At 53.4% G+C, this 15,063-nt stretch overlaps 2 protein-coding genes across 4 annotated transcripts; both read left to right on the top strand.

Annotated features, from left to right (window-relative positions):
• The first annotated feature begins 378 nt into the window (after positions 1 to 378).
• pclaf (PCNA clamp associated factor) lies at positions 379 to 2,041 on the top strand. The gene is made up of 4 exons (XM_079742682.1): positions 379 to 492; positions 1,078 to 1,173; positions 1,417 to 1,591; positions 1,890 to 2,041. Exons 1-4 carry the CDS (start codon positions 447 to 449, stop codon positions 1,921 to 1,923), a joined length of 351 nt encoding a protein of 116 aa, XP_079598808.1. The 5' UTR covers positions 379 to 446; the 3' UTR covers positions 1,924 to 2,041.
• Positions 2,042 to 2,791: 750 nt separating this feature from the next.
• On the top strand, positions 2,792 to 14,482 carry fcsk (fucose kinase). 3 transcript variants are annotated; one of them, XM_079744140.1, is made up of 24 exons: positions 2,793 to 2,806; positions 3,619 to 3,748; positions 3,883 to 4,034; positions 4,858 to 4,908; positions 4,998 to 5,123; positions 5,258 to 5,330; positions 5,577 to 5,674; positions 5,948 to 6,028; positions 6,163 to 6,282; positions 6,598 to 6,769; positions 6,881 to 6,990; positions 7,212 to 7,313; positions 7,698 to 7,871; positions 8,196 to 8,257; positions 8,843 to 9,201; positions 10,226 to 10,460; positions 11,645 to 11,811; positions 11,892 to 12,119; positions 12,226 to 12,369; positions 12,880 to 12,999; positions 13,363 to 13,550; positions 13,879 to 13,978; positions 14,071 to 14,294; positions 14,370 to 14,482. In XM_079744140.1, the coding sequence occupies exons 2-24, from the start codon at positions 3,664 to 3,666 to the stop codon at positions 14,439 to 14,441; spliced, it is 3,243 nt and encodes a 1,080-aa protein (XP_079600266.1). In that variant the 5' UTR covers positions 2,793 to 2,806; positions 3,619 to 3,663; the 3' UTR covers positions 14,442 to 14,482. The 3 variants fall into 3 exon arrangements, with proteins under 3 accessions (XP_079600268.1, XP_079600267.1, XP_079600266.1); XM_079744142.1 differs by lacking the exon at positions 14,370 to 14,482 and having other exon boundaries at positions 2,792 to 2,839; positions 13,879 to 14,179; XM_079744141.1 differs by lacking the exons at positions 14,071 to 14,294; positions 14,370 to 14,482 and having other exon boundaries at positions 2,792 to 2,839; positions 13,363 to 14,020.
• Positions 14,483 to 15,063: the final 581 nt, after the last annotated feature.

Raw genomic sequence — 15,063 nt, 5'->3', positions numbered from 1 at the left:
GCAATATTATGATAATTAACAATGAATGAGTAAGTAAGAGTAAAAATGCATCTATGATGACAACAATTTACATAAAAATGAACACACATCCAGGTTTGAATTAATGAATTAGAAAGACGAGAAGATATGTGACTAGGCTGTTAAAAGCGGTGAAATGTTTCACTGTGACACTGTAACGTCTTAAGATCAGGAACCACTGTGAAGACTCCCGACTAGCCCGGGCATAATTAACTGGTACACAGCGGAAATTGCGGTCCGTTCGACAGGGATAACGCTCTCATGCAGGGTCCTCTTCCAGGCACGCCTCTGACGTCAGGTCTAGCTCCGCCTCCTCGTAACGTGACCTCCCTCCTCCTCCCCTTTAAACGCTGGCGGGAGTAGAGCTTAGAGCCGCAGTGTCACAGAGCTCCGAACCGTTCGCCTGTTTTCATCAAATAACCACAATAATGGTCCGGACGAAAGCGGACAGCGTCCCTGGCAGCTACAGAAAAGGTAACGGAGGCCCCGGATCCCGGGTTGCTTCAGGGTCCGGTCGGGGGCTGGATTACGAATATGATTTTAAAAAAAATAGATATAGATGTGTGTTTGTGTGTGTGTGTGTGTGTGTATATATATATAATGACTATTCGTATGTAATGACTTAATTAGTTCAATACCAATCAGAGATTGCGTGTGAATGTTGGGATGAAACTTAAGTTTATTGACGTAGTTCTGTTAGCGGGGATCGTCTCCCGCCAACCCGGGTACCAGAACCTCCTCCCGGGGTCTCAGAACCTCCTCCCGGGTTCTGTTTTCATACATCATCAATATATACTCTGTGTATGTATATATGTGCGTTTATAATTGTTAATAGTTCTGTTGGTTATGAAGGTGACGAGCGCTTTATTGATTTATCTTGATGAGAAACTGGCGCCAGTTTTAGGCGCCAGAGCTCCGAGGAACGATAACTAGCGCGAGCGGTCACGTTACAGGCTTCATTCGCGTCACTCATGTGTTTTTTCACGTAAGTCATGTGTTCATTCACGTTTGTCATGTCTACATTCCTCTGGATACATCTGTTTGTTGTGTTTTGTTCAGCCGTCGCAGCCACGGCGCCCCGGAAGTCTCTGGGCTCGTCCACTTCCGGTAACAACGGCAGCGGCAGCAGCAGCAGCTGTCCTCCCGGTACCCCTGGTGAGAGGCGGAAGTGGAGAATAACTGGACCAACTGGCAATCTGCTTTCTATCCATTTCTCAACAATGATTTTTTTTTTTTTTTTTTTTTTTTTTTTTCCCCTTTCATCTGGCTACAAATCAACGTATTGTTTTTTTGTTGTTTTAAATTTCTGTTGTACTGCTAACCAGGTTAACCCATGGTGAACCTGGTTAATCCGTGGTGAGCCCTAGTTAACCTGGTTAACCGTGGTTGTGTCTCCAGCTAAGGGGAAGTATGCGGGGGGTAACCCCGTGTGCCCGCGGCCGACCCCGGACTGGCAGAAGGGCATCGGGGACTTCTTCGGGGGCCCGGGGCGGATCCCCGAGAAGGAGAACCAGCTCCCCCTGGTGGAGGAGGGGGAGGCGGGTGGCAGCGGCACCTCCAAGGCCAGCAGGAGGTCAGACTCCGCCCACCGCCTCCGCTGGGAACACAAGGGATCCAATCACATGCCAGCACACTTATTAAGATCAGTTTCTGTCCATTGCCACAGAGAGGAGACTCAGACCGGTCTAAACAGGGTTTAACTCTCAGGCCGGTCAAAACAGGGTTTAACTCATTAAACTGTCTAAAGGGTTGGTGTATCAATAGCGTGCTGTACAGGGTAGGAAGGAGCTGAACTGGTAAAGGGTTCTTCATGTAGCAGGGGGCACTGCTATTGGCTGGGCCTGCTATCTAACATGTTTCTACCGCCCTAGGTCCCGACCCCTGCCGGAGGAAGAGGATGAATGAAGCTGTCTGCGCGGTCCTTCCTGATTCACTACCTTCTAGAACTGCTTGCTTTTTAATGTACATCTGTAAATAGTTTACTGCTTCATTTTGTATAGTGCTCAATAAACACTGTTTTGGATTCATGTGTCTTGTTGTCTGGAGCAAAACACAGGGAACCATAACACTGTCTGACTAAGTCTACTAGTGAATGAATAGAACTATCCACTGCCTACTATTGAATGACCAATAGAACCATCTCTACTAGTATATGACTAGAACCATCTATCTAGAATTTTAAACAGCCATTACACCAAGAGAAGATGTGTCCGTTCACAATTGTATAAAATTTTACAATGGCTGCATAGTTTAACACCAAAGCATATAAAGAGGCGGTGACGTTGACCCTTAAACATCTGACCTGGGTGAAGTCTACATTAAATCTGGTAAACAGAGGGGGCGTTCGTTTTAGTGGCGGACATGACTCCACTCCTGTAGGGACGGTAGTATTACAGGTATTTATGAATGGCTATCCCTTAACCGTTTACAAATGACATGTAAAGACAGTTGCATCTATTATTTTGGGTTGTGAAGTCTTTGGTCTTTATTGATTCAGAACTATATAGAAAATGTTCCCAAAGAAATCGGGATTATCAAAATACTTCAAAATTTGTATGCAATTAAATAAAACTAACTGAGTCAAATGTGTGTAGGTGGATAGCGGACCGATAGTCAAGATATCTCACGTTCATATACGTGCGATCTTAAATACATTTACCGTTATCCTCTTAAAAATAATGAATTATTAAAATAGTACTTATAGGTAAATCAAGTCTCGATCAATGTCAAGTCTCGCGAGATTTGTGTTGTTGCCGGAAGAGATTGGTGAGAGCTGGAGAGCGCGACGGTTAGTATTCTCTGAGAGATAAGTGTTCTCGAGGTGAGTGTTCTCTAAGAGAGGTTACTGTTTTCTAAGAGAGGTTAGTGATCTCTAGGAGGGGTTAGTGTTCTCTAAGAGAGGTTACTGTTTTCTAAGAGAGGTTAGTGATCTCTAGGAGGGGTTAGTGTTCTCTAAGAGACGTTAGTGTTCTATAGGAGAGGTTAGTGTTCTCTAGGAGAGGATAGTTATCTCTGGAAGAGAGGTTAGACTTCTCTAAAAGAAGAGAGGTTAGTGATATCTAAGAGAGATTGGTGTTCTCTAGGAGAGGTTATTGTTCTCTAGGAGAGGTTCAGGTTCTCTAGGAGAGGTTCAGGTTCTCTAGGAGAGGTTAGTGTTCTCTAAGGGAGGTTAGAGTTCTCTAGGAGAGGTTAGTGTTCTTTAAGAGAGGTTAGAGTTCTCTAGGAGAGGTTAATGTTCTTTAAGAGAGGTTAGTGTTCCCTAAGAGAGGTTAGTGATCTCTGGAAGATAGGTTAGAGTGCTCTAGAAGAAGGGAGGTTAGTGATCTCTGGAAGAAGAGAGGTTAGTGATCTCTAGAAGACTCAGGATATTGTAAGAAGATAAGGAGATCTCCTGACCACGAGCCTTCAGAGAATTGTTGGACCAAACTGACCTGATCAGATTCCTTCATCTTAATAGACTTTAACCTGAGCCTGTCAGTGACCCTTCTAGGATGTACAGGGTCCCTTAATACTTAGTTATAGTCCCTTAATATGTTCTTATAGGTCCTTAATATGTAATTCTAGTCCTTTAATATGTACTTCTATCCCTTCTCCCTCCAGCCCGTCGTAGGTCCTTGTGGTTTCAGACTGAGGATCTCAGAGACGATGCTGAGCGGGCCGGCGGGCTTCAGATGGACCGTCATCATATTAACGTGCCAACATAAAGACAGTGTTTATGCCTTTCAAAAAGGTGACTTCATGGAAAGAATATATAGATAAATTGTGTGTGTGCCATTAAACAGTGTGTTCTGGTCCTGTGTTCTCTGGTCTCCTGGTTCTCAGTGTGTTCCTCTTATCAGTGTGTTGTGGTTCTCTGTGTCTCAGAGCTGGACCTGCGTCAGACCCGGGGGTCAGTGGGCACGGGGACCCTGCTCCTGACGGCCTCGGACCCGGAGGAGAGGCTGGGCAGCGGGGGGGCCACGCTCAACGCCCTCCTGGTGGCGGCCGAGCACTTGAGCGCCCGAGCAGGCCACACGGTGAGCTCCTCTTAATGAGCAGGTGAGCTCTTAAAAAGCAGGTGAGCTCCTCTTAACGAGAGGCCACACGGTGAGCTCCTCTTAACGAGCAGGTAAGCTCCTCTTAATGAGCAGGTGAGCTCCTCCTAACAAGCAGTGAGCTCCTCCTAACGAGCAGGTGAGCTCCTCTTAACGAGGCCACACGGTGAGCTCCTCTTAATGAGCAGGTGAGCTCTTAAAAAGCAGGTGAGCTCCTCTTAACGAGAGGCCACACGGTGAGCTCCTCTTAATGAGCAGGTGAGCTCTTAAAAGGCAGGTGAGCTCCTCTTAACGAGAGGCCACACGGTGAGCTCCTCTTAACTAGCGGTGAGCTCCTCCTAACAAGCAGTGAGCTCCTCCTAACAAGCAGGTGAGCTCCTCTTAACGAGAGGCCACAAGGTGAGCTCCTCTTAATGAGCAGGTGAGCTCTTAAAAAGCAGGTGAGCTCCTCTTAATGAGCAGGTGAGCTCTTAAAAAGCAGGTGAGCTCCTCTTAACGAGAGGCCACACGGCGAGCTCCTCTTAACTAGCGGTGAGCTCCTCCTAACAAGCAGTGAGCTCTTCCTAACGAGCAGGTGAGCTCCTCTTAACCAGTGGCCACATGGTGAGGTCCTCTTAACGAGCAGGTGAACTCCTCTTTAACGAGCAGCCCCAGGTGAGCCTCCCCTCCCTCTGTGTAGTCTCACCTGTCTGATGGTAACAGGTGAGCCCGTCCGCGTCACAAAGATAAAGGAGGTTCTGTGTAATTCTGTTTTTCTATGTAGCCCAGGGTGGTTGTGGGTAATATGAGCTGTTGATGTTGACAGGTGGTGACGGCCGATGTCCTGGAACACGCCCACATCCTGGTCCTTCACACGGTAAGGTGGGGGGTCTTGAGGAGGAGGGGGTCTCCTCCTGGGACCTGGCCTCCCAGGTGACCCCTTACCCCAGAGTGATGTGTCCTCAGGGCCGGGACTACCCGTGGGGCGGCTGCAGCAGGGCCTTCAGCTGGCTGGCGGAGGAGGCGGCGTCCCCCAGGCTGACGGCCCCGGTGTGCTGTGTGGACCAGCTGCTGGACCGTCTGGACACCCAGGTGACCCCGGGGCCCCAGGGCTGTCCAGGGGGGGCGGCTCCAGGCCGTTTGAAGTGTCTGAAGCATTATTCCAAGCCGCCCTCTTGGTACTGTTCAGCCTTCCTGTTGTCATTAGTCTTGTTGTTGTGTTGAAGATCTGCCTGGGATCGCCCCCTGGGGTCTGGGTCTGCAGCACCGACATGCTGCTCAGCCTACCGCTCGACTACGGTGAGCCCCTGAGATACTACAGCTTGCCACATGCTAGCTATGGATAGATACATGAAGGAACCTGCTAATTATGGCAAGCGACATGCTACCTTTGACGAGCTATATGCTACCTACGCCTAGCTACATGCTTGGTATGGTTAGAAACGGCTGTCAACTTACTAACCATTGCTATCTACATGCTAATTGTCTGGTTATATGCTACCTATAGAGCTAGAGCTAGAGCTAGCTTCTGATCTTGTGTTCCAGCCCCGTCCTGGGAGGGTTTCTCCGGGGTCAGGGTGCTGGCTCTGCCTGGCGACCCTTCCTTCGCGGCCCATCACGGAGTCTACCTCGCCGACCAGCAGGTAAACAAACCTCTGGCCACTGCGTGTGTTGTGGTCTCCTAGCCTCTAGAGGCAGCGTGTGTTGCGGTTTCCTAGCCTCTAGAGGCAGCGTGTGTTGCGGTCTCCTAGCCTCTAGAGGCAGCGTGTGTTGTGGTCTCCTAGCCTCTAGAGGCAGCGTGTGTTGTGGTCTCCTAGCCTCTAGAGGCAGCGTGTGTTGTGGTCTCCTAGCCTCTAGAGGCAGCGTGTGTTGTGGTCTCCTAGCCTCTAGAGGCAGCATGTGTTGTGGTCTCCTAGGGGACGGTGAAGGACATAATCTACAGAGGCAACAGCGAGGAGATCCAGCGAGCGTCTCTGCCTGACGGGAACGTACCCATGGTAAGATGCGGGAGGTCGCCACACACACACCAAAAACACGGTGGCCATGGTTACACACTGTCACCATGGTAACAGGCTGTTACCATTGGGATGCCCGCCGAACAGTTGTTACCGTGGTATATATATGATTTCAGGTATCAGGCGTTGTGTTCTTCAGCAGCAGCGTATCAGAGCGCTTGCTGCAGACCCATGTGACCCCTCCTCTGGACGGCTGCACATACCTGGGCCTGGACTCTGGAGCCCCGGCTCTCCAGGTAGTAGCAGCAGTTACTATGACGACCGCTACCAATGGCGACCGCTACCATGAGGACCGCTTTCATGGTGGCTGCTACCATGCCAAGATACCATAACGACCGCTGCCATGACAACATATCATAATGACCGCTGCGATGACAAAATACCATGAGGACCGCTGCCATGAGAACATACCATGACGACCGCTGCCATGAGAACATACCATGAAGACCGCTGCCATAACAACATACCATGACGACCGCTGCCATGAGAACATACCATGACGACTGCTGCCATGACAGCATACCATAAGTACTCTTATGTGTTCCCTGCAGATCTCTCTGTTCCTGGACGTGGTGAAGGCACTGTGTGCCGACCTGACTCTGGAGCAGTTTGTCAACAGAGAGCCAGAAGACGGCCGCACTCTGGAACCCCCCCAGCGGGCAGCGCTGAGGCGGGGGCGAGAAACACTGTGGCACACACTGAGAGGAGCCTCGCTCACAATGGGTGAGAGAGGGCGAGAGACACTGTGACACACGCTGAGAGGAGCCTCGCTCTACTTGGTCACATGGTTCATCGTTCGTGGATCAGCTCCATAACCTCTGCTCTGTCCTGCAGCATACGTCCCAGGTGGTCGCTATGACTACCTGAGTCTCTCTGCCAAGGACCATGTGACCCGTCTGACCCGCGACACCATGGGGAACCGGTTCATACTGGCCCATGTTCAGGTGAGCTACACCATCCTAGTGCTAATCCACCTTAGAGCTACTCCACCCTAGTGCTACTCCACCCAAGAGCTACTCCACCCTAGTGCTACACCACCCTAGTGCTACTCCATCCTAGAACTACACCACCCTAGTGCTACTCCATCCTAGAACTACACCACCCTAGTGCTACTCCTCCATAGTGCTACTCCACCCTCTGGGTAAGCAGTGTCTCTCTCCTCCAGAGTTGTCCCTCGGTGAGTCCCGGAGCCAGGGTCATCAACTCCGTCCTCCAGGGAGACGTCACCGTGGCAACCGCCTCTGTGGTACAACACTGTCACCTGCAGGTATCCATGAAACTTTATTCATACAGCGCTTCTCTTGCAAGACAGAGTGATTCACAAGGAAACCCCACATGGAAATAACATTTGTGGAAATCTGAATCATAGACGATGGAGTTAAACAAACTGACATTATATTTGTCTATAAAAGTATCTTCTTACTATTTGCTCATTTATCAGATGCTTTGATTTAGAGAGAGACGGAAAGTTCAATCTGATTCCTGTCATTAAGGAGCAGGTAGGGCTTAGACAGGACAGAGACAGGTCGTTAAGGAGTAGGTAGGGGTTAGACAGTACAGAGACAGGTCGGTAAGGAGCAGGTAGGGGTTAAGGGGCTTTGAACCCAGGACCCTTCAGTTGGTCGGACCCCCTAACCCGCCCTCCCCCCAGGGTCCGCTGAGCCTCCCCTCGGGGGGGCTGCTCTCCGGCCTGGACCTCCAGGCCTCCTCCCACCTCCGGAGGCTGACCCTGGCTGATGACCTCATCATCCAGGGACACAGGATCCGGCTAGGCGGTCTGCAGCTGACGGTGTTCAGCGCTCTGGGCGCCCGCGACCACCTGGAGGTACAGACCACGAGCACACTGACCAGGAGCCCACTGACCAGGAGCCCACTGAGGGGTTCAGTGTTCTCCTGGGGGTACAGACCAGGAGCACACTGAGGGGTTAGGTGTTCTCCTCTCATACCAGGGGGACACTGAGGGGTTAGGTGTTCTCCTGTCATACCAGGGGGACACTGAGGGGTTAGGTGTTCTCCTCACAGACCAGGGGGACACTGAGGGGTTCACAGACCAGGAGGACACTGAACCCCTCAGTGTTCTCTCCGTTGAGAAGGTTTAGTTGGTACGTGGTACCTGGTTTCTGTGTGTGTTAAGTTGTGTTGTCTCCAGGGATCCTCTGAGACCATCCTGAACCAGGACTGGAGCCACTTCTACGCACGCACCGGCATCCAGTAAGACTCTCTCCCAGTCAGACTCTCCCACTTAGACTCTCCCAGTGAGACTCTCCCACTTAGACTCTCCCAGTAAGACTCTCCCACTGAGACCTTCCCAGTATGAGGAGACGTTAGGATTCAGTAAAACTAGTAGTAGTAGTAGTAGTAGTAGTAATAGTAGTAGTAGTAGTAGTAGTAGTAGTAGTAGTAGTAGTAGTAGTAGTAGTAGTAGTAGTAGTAGTAGTAATTGTAGTAGTAGTTAGTCTGGCTATTGCCAGACCAAGCTGCTGTCCTTTCCTTCAGCACAAAGGGTGTGATCAACGGGCCTGGCTCAACTGACTCTGTACGCGATTGGCTGCTTGCCGTCGCTTCCCTGTCGTCATTGTGTTAAACCAGCCAATAGCGCGCCAAGGGGAAAAACCAGCTCGGTGATTGGCTCCCACAAAAATGTATCGGAAGCAGAAAGTATGTATTGGTCTTCTCCAAACCCAGGGCGAACTCAGGGCGAACTCAAATCGCCGGCAGAATGGGCGGGGCTACCCAGTCTAAGTAGTAGTAGTAGTAGTAGTAGTAGTAGTAGTAGTATCTGCTCTGTGTCTCCAGGCCAGAGGACCTGTGGGCTCCAGGTAAGCCCCGCCCCCTGCTTGAGGCCCGCCTCTTCCCCGCCCTACAGGCCAGGGGGGGGGCAGTGGGCCTGGACCAGGGGGGCGTGGCCTGGCTGCTGGGCGGGGCCGGGTCACTGGAGCGGTGGAGAGGGGCATGGCGGCTGTCACTCAGAGAGCTGCTGTCGCTCACCGACCAGGAGGCGGAGCTCCGATGGAGAGAGGAGCTGTTGTTCCTGGCGGGCCGGAGGAGAGTGATTGACACGCTGACCAGCCAATCAGACGCCTGCCTGCTGCCCTGCTTCAGAGCAGCAGTCCTGGGCGGCCAACAGGGGGAGCTGCTGAAGACCCTGGACTCCAGTGAGCAACTACATAAACTTATTAATATAGATATATACATATAGATATATAAGTATACATATATATTGAGATATATATACATAGAGATATATACATACATATAGATATAGATATATACATATTTACATGCTCCTCACCTGACCAGCTACCTCACAGTTCAAAACGCTACATGACTGCTACAACACCTTATAACAAACTATGAACTACGCTACACCACCCTACACCACCCTCTACCACCGTACACCACCATACAGCCCCTACACCACCCTACAGCCCCTACGCCACCCAACACCACCCTACATTGCTAAGATGAAACCCAATTTATCATTTCACAATTTGGAAAAAGTAATCCACGCTTTCATCACATCGAGGCTGGATTACTGCAACTCCCTTTACCTAGAACTCCCTCAATCGCTCCTCTCTTGCCTTCAGCTGGTCCAGAAATCTGCAGCAAGACTGCTGACTGGATCCAGAAAGCGGGATCATATAACCCACATCCTAGCATCCCTCCACTGGTTGCCCATCCACCACAGAATTCATTTTAAAACCCTACTTATGGTTTTTAAAGCCCTAAATGGCCTGGCCCCGCCCTACATCACAGAACTCATCCATCACCACTCAGCTCCCAGGTCCCTTAAATCATGTAGCATGGGTCTCCTGCACGTTTCACGCACTAGATTAAAACAGAGGCTTTTGCTGTGGCTGCCCCCCGTCTTTGGAACGAACTGCCGCCTTCAATTAGAGACACATTTTTAAATCTAGCCTCAAAACACACCTCTTCTCCCAGGCCTTTCCTCCCCTTTTATGATATGTTTTTATTTTTATGATTTTCATGTACTGTCTTTATTTTAAATCAACTTTGATGTTTGTATAAACTGTGGTTTGTGTTCCTTTATATGCCTTTGTTTGCACCATGTACGGCACTTTGGCCAGTGAAAACTGTTTTTAAATGTGCCTTATAAATACATTTGATTTACTTACTTTCACCCCCCTACACCACCCTATCTTGTTAAACTCTCTCTAGTTGCTGCAGGCAGCCTGGAGGGGGCGGGGGCGGAGGCGTGTCTGGGCGTGGCCGCTCGCGCCCTGGCCTGTGTGGCAGACGTCCTGGTGTGCATGGCAGGGGAGGGGAGGGGCGGGCTGCGGAGCGGCCCAGCGGCCAATCAGGCGTGGAGCCCCGCCCTCAGCCTCCTGGGGGAGGGGCAGGTGCAGGAGGGCGTGGCCAGCCTGGCCAGGGAGAGAGAGCTCTGGCTGCACAGGTGAGACCAGTCCTACTGGGAGTGTTACTGGGGGGTCCTACTGGAAGTGTTTCTTGGGGCCCCTACTGGGAGAGTTACTGGGGGTACTACTGGGAGTGTTATTGGGGGTTCTACTGGGAGTGTTACTGGGGGGCCTCTACTGGGAGTGTTACTGGGGGCCCCTACTGGGAGTGTAACTGGGGGGTCCTACTGGGAGTGTTTCTGGGGGCCCCTATTGGAAGTGATACTACGGGGTCCTACTGGAGGTGTTACTTGGGGCCCCTACTGGGAGAGTTACTGGGGGTACTACTGGGAGTGTTACTGGGGCTTCTACTGTGAGTGTTACTGGGGGTTCTACTGGGAGTGTTACTGGGGGGTCCAACTGGGAGTGTTACTGGGGGGTCCTACTGGGAGTGTTACTGGGGGTTCTACTGGGAGTGTTACTGGGGGTTCTACTGGGAGTGTTACTGGGGCTTCTACTGTGAGTGTTACTGGGGGGCCTCTACTGGGAGTGTTACTGGGGGCCCCTACTGGGAGTGTTACTGGGGGCCCCTACTGGGAGTGTTACTGGGGGGTCCAACTGGGAGTGTTACTGGGGGGCCTCTACTGGGAGTGTTACTGGGGGCCCCTACTGGGAGTGTTACTGGGGGCCCCTACTGGGAGTGTTACTGGGGGGTCCTACTGGGAGTGTTACTGGGGGGTCCTACTGGGAGTGTTACTGGGGGGTCCTACTGGAGGTGTTACTGGGGGCCCCTACTGGGAGTGTTACTGGGGGTTCTACTGGGAGTGTTACTGGGGGTTCTACTGGGAGTGTTACTGGGGGTTCTACTGGGAGTGTTACTGGGGGGCCTCTACTGGGAGTGTTACTGGGGGCCCCTACTGGGAGTGTTACTGGGGCTTCTACTGTGAGTGTTACTGGGGCTTCTACTGTGAGTGTTACTGGGGGGCCTCTACTGGGAGTGTTACTGGGGGGTCCCACTCGGAGTGTTTCTGGGGGGCCCCTACTGGGAGTGTTACTGGGGGGTCCAACTGGGAGTGTTACTGGGGGGCCCCTACTGAGAGTGATACTGGGGGGTCCAACTGGGAGTGTTACTGGGGGTCCTACTGGGAGTGTTACTGGGGGTCCTACTGGGAGTGTTACTGGGGGGCCTCTATTGGGAGTGTTAATGGGGGGTCATGCTCATCGTGTGACCTCTGACCTCCAGACCCGACCTGCTGGTGCGCGCGGCGCGGCACTACGAGGGGGCGGGGCAGGTGCTGCTGCGGCGCGCCCTGATGTCCTCCCATTGGTCGGTCTCCACAGGCCCCGCCCCCGTCCCGCCTTTGGACCGCTGGCAGGAGGTGGACTGCCCCGCCCGGCTGGACCTGGCAGGTGAGACCCCCCAGGAACAGGACCCGACCCTCTACCTACCCTCCTCCCCATTGGCTGATGTGTTTGTCCATCATGTGCAGGGGGCTGGAGCGACACGCCCCCCATCGCCTTCGAGCATGGTGGCTCGGTCACCAACATGGCGGTCAGGGTGGACGGGCGGCGGCCAATCGGAGCTCGCGGCCGCCGCATCAGGGAGCCCCTCCTCCTGTTGGTCAGCCATGCCGGGGGGCGGGACAGCCAAGTCGCCACGGAGACCGTGTGTGAAAGTCTGGAGGATCTGAAGGACCACTGTCAGCCTCACGCCCCCGGTAACCATGGAGACGCAGAGGTCATGACCCCCGACATAGGGACCCCCGACCCCATCCGATTAACGTGTGTGTGTGTGTGTGTGTGTGTGTGTGTGTGTGTGTTTAGGCGCTCTCCTCAAGGCAGTGTGTGTGTGCAGCGGCCTGGTGTCGCTGAGCTCCCAGCAGCCTCTGGGGCAGCAGCTGATGGAGCGCTGGGGGGGAGGGGTGGAGCTGCACAGCTGGTCCCTGCTGCCCCACGGCTCCGGGCTGGGTACGACCTCCGTCACCTCCACCCATCACCTCCACCCCATCACCCCCATCACCTCCACCCCATCACCTCCATCAACCCATCACCCCCATCACCTCCACCCCATCACCTCCACCCCATCACCCCCATCACCTCCACCCCATCACCTCCATCACCTCCACCCCATCACCCCCATCACCTCCACCCCATCACCTCCACCCCATCACCCCCATCACCTCCACCCCATCACCCCATCACCTCCACCCCATCACCCCCATCACCTCCACCCCATCACCTCCACCCCATCACCCCCATCACCTCCACCCCATCACCTCCATCACCTCCACCCCATCACCCCCATCACCTCTACCCCATCACCTCCATCACCCCCATCACCTCCACCCCATCAGTTTCACCTCCATCACCTCCCACTCATCACCTCAATCAGCTCCAACCAATCACCTCCATCACATCACCTCCACCTCCTCCACCCAACACCTCCAGCCACCACCCCTGACGGCGTGTGTCCTGCAGGTACAAGCAGTATCCTGGCGGGGGCGCTGTTGGCTGCCGTCTACCTGATAACCGGCCGCTCCTACAGCCCTGAGGGCCTGGTCCACGCCGTGCTGCACCTGGAGCAGCTGCTGACCACAGGTACACTGGAGGGGCGGGGCCACAGGTACACCTGGGGGGGAGGGGCCACAGGTATACCTGGGGGGCGGGGCCACAGGTACACTGGAGGTGAGGGGCCACAGGGACACCTGGAGGGGAGGGACCACAGGGACACCTAGAGGGGAGGGGCCACTGGTACACCTGGAGGGGAGGGGCCACAGGGACACCTGGGGGGGAGGGGCCACAGGGACACCTGGAGGGGAGGGGCCACAGGGACACCTGGGGGGGAGGGGCCACAGGAACACCTGGAGGGAAAGGGGCTGGGAGGGACGGGATGGGGAGGATGCGTGGATCATAGATAGATGTATGTTTCATCCATGTATATTGGGTGGTGTCTCTCCCTAGGTGGAGGCTGGCAGGACCAGGTGGGGGGGCTGGTGGGTGGGGTGAAGGTGGGGCGCTCCCGGGCTGCGCTGCCCCTCCGGGTGGAGGTGGAGCGTCTCACTCCATCACAGCACTTCCTGGAAGAAGTCCAACGGCATCTCCTATTAATCTACACCGGCAAGACCCGCCTCGCACGCAACCTCCTGCAGGTAGGTCTCCATAGCAACCTCCTGCAGGTCGGTCTCCATAGCAACCTCCTGCAGGTCGGTCTCCATAGAAACCTCCTGCAGGTCGGCCTCCATAGCAACCTCCTGCAGGTCGGTCTCCATAGCAACCTCCTGCAGGTGGGTCTACATAGCAACTTCCTGCAGGTAGGTCTCCAACCTGTCGCAGGAAGGTAGGTCTCCCTAGAGGTCCTCAGTACAGACCAGGGAGGAGCTGGGGTCGTCAAGGTGGGGTTGGTGATGGTGTTTCAGGTCAGGGTGGTGATGGTGATGGTGTTGTGGTGGTGGTGATATTGTGGCGATGGTGTTTCAGGACGTGGTGAGGAGCTGGTACGCCCGCCTGCCCTCCATCGTGCAGAACGCCCACGACCTGGTGGCCAACTCTGAGGCCTGTGTGAGGGCCTTCACAGAGGGTACACACACACACACACACACACACACACACACACACACACACACACACACCTGAAGCGTGGGCTGGAGACTAAAGCGGCCGTGCTGATAGGCTCCCTGCAGGGCCTGGGGGCGTGTCTGCAGCAGGCGCGGCAGCAGAAGAGGCGGATGGTGCCGGGCTGTGAGCCCAGCTCCGTCAGGCTGCTGATGGAGGCGCTGGAGCCGCTGGCGCTGGGCCAGAGCCTGGCGGGGGCGGGTGGAGGAGGCTTCCTCTACCTGCTCACCAGGGAGCCCCTCCAACGGCTCGCTGTGTTGGAGCTGCTTCAGCGCACCCCGGTAACACCACCCGTACCCCACCCCACCTTGTTTTCCCTGTGCTGGTTACTGTGGTAACGGTTGTTTGTTCCTCAGGGTCTCGGAGACTTCAGTGTACACAGCGTGGAGCTGGACCTGGAGGGGCTGAGCGCCCTGCCACCCGGCTGACAGACCCACCTTTTCTTTAATGGTTAAACATTAAAATATTAACAATTGAAGTGTGATTTTCTTGTGTTGTCGGGCAGAGTCAAGAACTAGTTATTCATGGTCAGTGAACACATGCCGCCTTTAAAACAGCTCGGTAGTTCAGAAGCTCTTACGTGTCTTTACATAAACCTTCCCTTCTTCCGAAATAAGAGTGTTCAGCTAATGCTTCTTAGAAGTTCGTAGGCTATGACATAAAACCGGAAAAAACGGATCGTTCAGGAGACTAGACTTCATAACAAGTATGGATGCCTGCAGGGACCTCTGCACTTCTTTGCTGATTCTGATGATTCAGTTATTAGAACTGCTTGTGATTGCTGAACATGAGCAAGAATTTATCAGGTGATGTTAATAATTGTAAGCTATAATTTATCGTAATGCAAATGTTGGAATGGGTGTTAAGTTTGCCTCTTAGTGCTTGCTGCAAGTTCATTTTAGTCTATCAATAAAATGGGCAGCCATTGTTGTGACGTGATATCGAAGGACTCCGGTAGCTTTAATTTCGCACAGCGAAAACTCCGACCCAACAGAGTGTTCAAAGCACTTTCCTCCGAGCTAAACGTAACCTCCCGGAAACTGACCGTTT

The sequence above is a fragment of the Pollachius pollachius genome (genome assembly GCF_949987615.1).
Source record: "Pollachius pollachius genome assembly, chromosome: 9".
Lineage (NCBI taxonomy): Eukaryota > Metazoa > Chordata > Actinopteri > Gadiformes > Gadidae > Pollachius > Pollachius pollachius.
This window is presented reverse-complemented; position numbering and strand designations above follow the sequence as displayed.